General features: G+C 37.7%; 1 protein-coding gene across 1 annotated transcript; it reads left to right on the forward strand.

The window, feature by feature from the left end:
- The first annotated feature begins 1,417 nt into the window (after nt 1-1,417).
- Nucleotides 1,418-5,940, forward strand: LOC117257822 (succinate dehydrogenase [ubiquinone] iron-sulfur subunit, mitochondrial-like). The gene is made up of 8 exons (XM_033628157.2): nt 1,418-1,575; nt 2,793-2,926; nt 3,014-3,099; nt 3,514-3,650; nt 3,762-3,878; nt 4,103-4,204; nt 5,172-5,294; nt 5,384-5,940. Exons 1-8 carry the CDS (start codon nt 1,510-1,512, stop codon nt 5,462-5,464), a joined length of 846 nt encoding a protein of 281 aa, XP_033484048.1. The 5' UTR covers nt 1,418-1,509; the 3' UTR covers nt 5,465-5,940.
- The last annotated feature ends 1,370 nt before the right edge of the window (nt 5,941-7,310 follow it).

Here is a 7,310-nt window from a genome sequence, read left to right on the forward strand (position 1 = left end):
TTGTATCATCTATGGAAAAATGATCTAAAATTAATATTTATTTAAAAGAAATAAAATCTAAAAAAAATCAGACGGATGTTTTTTTACATGGATGTATCACTTTCACCCGTTGTTTGTTAAGTGGAGTGCTATAATATCGAAGAATTTATTAATTTTGTGTTGTTGTTTTTTCTTTTGTTTTTCCTTACATGCTTTTATTCTGAAAGTATGAAAAATAAAAATCACAGCAGGCTTTGGGCTGCATCTGATACTGTCCAATACTACTGTCCATGCTTATTGCCTAAGCTATGTATTATTATGATGACGTCCAGGAGGTCCTTACTATTATTTTATTTTTATTTATATATGTTTTCTTGTGTGATAGATAGTTTTTCAATTCAAACTGAAGTACATTTTTCAAGTTTTCCCCTCGACCTTCAAATTCATTACCATCTGAATAGGTTATTGTGTACATCTCTGCCCCAGTTATGTCGTGCATATTAAATGAGAACAGACTGGCAGTCATTACATTAATATACTACATACATAAAATGGACATAGCCTACTGTAATAACACAGAGTGGCTCCAGTGTCTTTTAATGACCTTTATCAAGGCAACATACAGTAAGGGGTCTATTAAAAGGTGCTGTGATTATTATTTAAGACTAACTTAAGTGATTCCTTTGAAGATACTGAACTATTGCAACAGTAATGGTATATTGCATATATGTTGTAAATAACATATATAGATAATAGAAGGGTCAAGGACATATGGAGTAACATTGCGCGGTACGTAGGCTATAACCCAATAAAAGTTCTACATTACATGGCCAGGAACAAAATGCCTTCTAAGACAAAAAAAAAAGAAGTTACTGAGAAAATGTACATTATCAAAATTAACCTTCAAATGGAACAAATTCAGTGGAAAAAAAAAGTAACATTTGTATTTTTTAGGCCAGTAAACTTTCACTGTCATTAAATAAAAATGGTTACGTGAAAGGGGCGGGGATATATTATAAATATTATCGGCATAAATCTATAAAAATAATTGCCCCTGCACAGCAGTGTTTTCAGTTATGGATACATATGTAACTGACCCTCGCTCTCAGCAATGAGGGTTGTGAAAGAGGCGCTCACATATGATGCCTTCAGGGGCTGTCGGATATTTAGAAGATTTGCGGAAGTGTACATTTATGACCCGATTAAGTGAAGCATGTGTTTTTGTATGGAAATATAATAGGTTCCACAATCATGCTTGAAGCTCATTTTATTGTCCAGCTCCAGCACAAAATATTTGCGTGCCAGTTTGTGCTATAACAGCCGGATAAAAGAGCTAAGGGGGAGCCATGGGCGCTAGTGAAAACAACAATCGTTGCGCACGCCAACGTCCCTTACGTCACATGGATGGACGTAGAGGGCGGGCTGAGGGTTACGTACAGGGCTCTACACGGCAGCGGGTAGTTGAGATAAAAGTGAGCTGTCCTGTCTGCTCTGTTGTGGAGTTACTGTCAAACAAAAGTAGTCGGAAAAATGTCGGTGGTTAGCGGCGCCCTCGGCCGAAATGTTTTGGCTATTAGGAATTCTGGCATGATGGTGGTGAGTACGAGATATATTAATTCAGTATTAGAACCAACATGCCTTATAAAGGCTAACTGTTAGGCTACTTTAAGAAATGTAAAGACCAACGGTAACAGTTGGGTCTATGTTTTGATTTGTTGACTGTTGAGTTTATGCTAGGCTATAGTGAATCATCCCAAAAGTATTTAATACTAGTTAGTTCAGAGGAACTACAACAACACACCCTGCTCTCAGGCTATGTGTGTAAATGAGACAAAAAATTGGAGAATCCTATTCTCATACTGTCTGCTTCACTGTTAAGTGTGCATTAGATTGATTAGCAGTATTTACATTTAGCAAATGTTTCGTTGTCAATGTAGTGTAATAATCGCTTAGTAAACCTGTCCATTGTGAAAAGCTGAGCCGTTGTTCAACTCCTACCTTCCTTTAAAGACTGATATATCATATCTAAAATTTGTTTCAGCAGTTAGGGCACACATAGATATTTTACTTCTCGTAACTAAATGGAAACATTGAATTTATTGTGCTAAAGTCTGTCTTTCATTGTCCCTAAAGAGTCAGTTAGGTAACCAAAGACTACGAAGTGATGTAACACTTTCACGTTAGTTCATCCAAGCTACCACTAGAGGGAGACTCCACACCTTTTATACAAAAGGAGTAAACAGTATTGGATTGTGTAAACTGGCCAAATGATGTAATATAATATTGATTTATAATCTCAAATGATGTCTCAAGATGCTAATTTGAGTTTATACATTTTACAATACCTACATAATGTTTTGTAGTGTTATTTTCAAAGGCTGTCATTGGAATTGATTAATTTGATTGAGTTAATCTTATGGTACCTTTGTTTTGTTAGTTTGCCTTTTCATTCTAGTGGAAAGCAATCATTTTTAATGATTAAATATTTGGCAATACAAATCTATTGTCAGTTTTGTAGCTGTTTGTATGAGCACAAGTAGTATCCTCTGGTGTTACAGGATAGAATTACAGAGTGCCTCCTGTTTTAGCCTCAGCTGACATGAACAGCAGCTACGTCACATTATGTTGTGTTCCTTTGTACAGAACTCTGCTTTTGTGCCTCTTTATTCTACTTTTACCCAAAAAGAAAGTGTTTTACCAGAATAGATGAAAGAAGAAAATACAGAGAGGAATAAGAAATTGAAGAAAAGGGTATTTGATACTTCTCAGTGATTCATATATCCTGCCTCTCTTGTTTGTTATCTGTGATACAGATGGTTCGGCATGCTCAGACATCAGCTGCCCCGGCTGCTGAAACCAGGATCAAGAAGTTCCAAATTTACCGCTGGGACCCAGACACTGCTGGAGACAAACCACGAATGCAGACATATGATATCGATCTCAACACGTAAGTCATAACCGGGTCCATGAAAAGAACATTGTGGAGCTGTATGTTTCAGTGTCATAATCTATTGACATGTTCTTCTTGATATAGCTGTGGTCCAATGGTTCTGGATGCCCTCATTAAGATCAAGAATGAAATTGACCCCACACTCACATTCAGGCGCTCCTGCCGTGAGGGTAAGAAACACACCTAGATTCAGAATCAAAATCAGAAACAGAAACACTTATTGACACCTGAGGGGAAATTGTAATATGTTATAGTCACTTGGATGTAAAGAATAAAGAATTATAAGAAGTAATAATAAGAGTATGAAATTGAAGTATGTAAATATAAAGTAATGAAATACAATAAAATAGAAATGTGCAGTGCGCTACAATGTCAACACTAGTACTAAAGATATTAAGAATTAAATATATATCTTCACTGTACTGAGTCTGTATGCGGAGTATACAAATAAGCTTGTATATAATAATGTTAACAGTTTCCAGATTTATTTTAAAAAATCAGAACAAATGAAATACATTAACAGGGCCTTTTAAACTGACCTTTGTGCCAGATGTCAGTGATCTATTGATTGTGTATTTTTTCAGGTATCTGCGGCTCATGTGCCATGAACATAAATGGAGGCAACACACTGGCATGTCTTAACAAAATTGACAGCAACACAACCAAAGTAACCAAAATCTACCCCCTCCCACACATGTATGTGGTCAAAGATCTGGTGCCTGTAAGTACTTCAAGTGTGAAAACGTAGCAAGTTATAATACATTCATATATGGTACATTTCATGATTGTTTGAGTGCTTGTTTTGAATTCTCCTTCATATGATTTTCACCAGGATATGAGTAACTTCTATGCACAGTACAAATCCATTGAGCCCTACCTGAAAAAGAAGGATGAAGCTCAAGAAGGGAAGGAGCAGTATTTCCAGTCGGTGGAGGACAGGCAAAAACTGGTAAATAAACCAACACATTCCTGTAAGAAATGCAGATCTCCCACAAATAATAACACATGTTGTGGCAGCCGTATTGAGATCTTCATATTTTGACCCTAGAAATCATTTCATCATGAGAATCTAATAGTCTCAGACGTATTACTTGTGAAAATCTTCAGCAGAATCACACTTGAATGATAGCATCGTGATTTGCCTGTGTAGTCACAGTCTTCCGAACCCAACAGGACGGCCTGTATGAGTGCATCCTCTGTGCATGCTGCAGCACCAGCTGTCCCAGCTACTGGTGGAATGGAGACAAATACTTGGGACCTGCTGTTCTAATGCAGGTGGGTAATCTTATTTGGTTATGAGATGCATATCCCAAATGAATCCAGATATTACATGTGGTAAGAGGAGTTATAGCCACATTTGGGGCCTTGTGGGCCTATAATGCTCATTACAAACCATAAAGAGAAAACTTGAGTAGATCCTTTGCACTCATGTGGCAAATAATGTGAAATTTAGCCTGAAGGTGGTGCCAGAGCAAAGGCCATGTTGTGAAGCTGGTGACTGAATTGTTTGTTTTTTTAATTCTCAAAATAAAGGTGTATCTTAAAGGTCCAGTGTGTGGGACTTAGGGGGATTTATTGGCAGAAATGTAATCTAATATTTATAACTATGTTTTCATTCGTTTAAAATGAAACACATTTTAAACAAATGAAAATGTGAAATCACCTTAAACTAAGAATTGTTGTGTGTTCATATCTACACACAGTGCAGGTCCTCTTTCCATGATGTCCACCATGTTTTTACTTCAGTACACTAGAATGGACGCATCAAACACTGGCTCCTGAAAAGGCCATTTTTGCCTTTTTGTGTCGGCCAACATAGTTCTACATCCCTGGCACATGGGAGAAGTTTCCATTGGTTGTAATTTGCAACCTCACCACATGATGAAAATCTCACACACTTGACCTTTAAAGATGACAACACAAAATGTTTTCACTTTGCATCTATCATATTGGACCTATGAATCATAACACGCCTAGCTTTCAGTTAAATGCTGTGAGTGTGAACTATCAGACATTAACATGCTGACATTGGTTACATTCAGCATTTTTCCAGCTGAGACTGTACTTTGAGGGATCGTGTCAGTTCATAACATGATGCAAAGACGGGCACGAGTTTAGGGGAATCATGTCATGAATCACAACTTAGTTGTCAAGATATTACATTTCAAGTTTTAAAATAGAGCACAAAAAATTATTCATGACGGAGCAAAGAACAGAAGTCAACTGTGTTATTATCCCACAGGCATACCGGTGGATGATTGACTCCCGTGATGAATTCACTGAGGAGCGTCTGTCCAAACTTCAGGACCCCTTCTCGCTCTACCGCTGCCACACTATCATGAACTGCACTAAGACGTGTCCCAAGGTACTTTAAAACATTCTCACACACACTCTCTTGCAGACTCTCTTGCAGTTTTTAATTTCTCACTGTCTGTTTGACATGCTGCTCCACAGGGACTCAACCCAGGGAAGGCCATTGCAGAGATTAAGAAAATGATGGCGACTTACAAAGAGAAGAAAGCAGCAGCTTTGTGAACATATGAATATCCAGCTGGCTCAAGAATCAGTAATAAAAACTGAAACGAAGTTAAGAGGAAGTGAAGAGCCAACCAGGAAATTTTACCTCCATCAGCACCTTCATTAGATTTCCATGAGTGAGTGAAATATGAGTGTGTGGATGTGTGTAAGTGTGATTTGTTTGAGGGAGAGGAAGACAGGAAATTGTGAGAGAAAGGTGCTGGAAAGAACCGTTAAGCTAAATACTTTGTGGCATGCAACATGTTGGACCACATTTCTGCTATTTGTCTGCATAGTGAAAAGGCATGAAGTCTTTGGTAAGAGCTCAAGACATTGTATTCAGGCTGTAAATATTTAAATATGTGTTAATTAAAGATGTGCTGAGCTCATTGAAGAAGTTAAATGTATGTTTATTGGATCAGGGATGGACAAATTACCCACTCATTGATTGCCTTTGCAACTTACATTGTAATAAACAATACTGAAGCAACTAATGAGACATTTTTAATCCTTGAAAGATGAAAAAATGTGGACTTGTCAAAGCAGGACGGAAAGAGGTGGAATTAGTAACATTAATGATGGCTGGATTTCATTTAAGTGAGCCAGTTCCAGGGCTCTGGTTTTATCCATACTCACTCACTGACATGGCTTAGTGGGAAACTAAATGGAATGAAGCAGTTACAAATATTATTTACATCTCTGCTCTTCTTGCTTTAACGAGTCAAAATGTCTGCTGTGAAAAACGGGTTGATGGGGATGTGGTCACAATTTGCATTTACTGGTTTTTGGAGAAATAACTGACCAGCTACATCATGAACTCTACACTAGGAACTCTACAGTAACCATGGATGATTACAGGCCCACTGGTCACAGGTCCAGGAGCCTAAAGGGCCCTGTGTGGCCCCTTATCTGCAAAATGTCAAACAAATTACTGAAACATATACTGACAAGAAAAAGAATCAAACTGACCACAAAGAGATGCTAAACCATGTCTATGTGCCTTGCTCCCATGTGGTTGTAGAAGAGGTGGTGGGGGCTTTGGCATATCTGTATCCAGGGGCTCATTGTCTCATAATCCACCCATGACAGTAAACAAATCAACATTACAGTTCATGTCATCTTTCTATGGGACCCCCACCTCAAAGGCCCCTGTGCAGTCACACTGCCTGCACTGTTCTATATTCAAATCAGCTCAAAATGCCCCTCTGATATATTGATAAAAAATATAGGTTAAAGAAGAAAATGTTCCAATGTTACGCAACCGCACCGCTGTCTGGAATAATTATTAGCAAATTTAATCATAATCACAAATAAACAACAAATGTATGACTTTATTATGTATTACTACTGGCTATAATATTGTGGTGTACTGCAGTTCAGTATATGGTTTGTGCAAGTGGTGTTACCATACCCCAGCAGACACCATTACTGTCAAACACTACTGTGTCTCTATTTCATGACTTTCAAATTTATTAAAAAGTGGAAAACTAGAGTGTAGTGTGAGTGTTATGTAGGCTGTGTTACTGTTAACTGTGTTACGTGTTATAGTTTTTGTAAAGTGTTGGTATGTCATAAAAATGCATAAGTATATTATATCATAAAACCACCACTGTCTGTGCACTTTTCCTCAGTCATATACTGGCTCTTAAAGATGGCACTCAGTCATCAGTACTTTAGCAACTTTTAATCTGACATTTTGTTTCAAAATACTCTGACAAAGTCAAATAAGCTGTTAAGTTTCTAAAAAAAAATTCCAGGATGACCGCCCTCGTAGTTTGAGACGCAGAAGGTGTCGATTAAAAATGCCCCCCAATGTCAAATATGCGAATACGTCCCTGTTCTACACACATGGGCAGGCGTATTA

Source organism: Epinephelus lanceolatus, chromosome 8, assembly GCF_041903045.1.
Source record: "Epinephelus lanceolatus isolate andai-2023 chromosome 8, ASM4190304v1, whole genome shotgun sequence".
In the NCBI taxonomy this organism is placed as follows: domain Eukaryota; kingdom Metazoa; phylum Chordata; class Actinopteri; order Perciformes; family Serranidae; genus Epinephelus; species Epinephelus lanceolatus.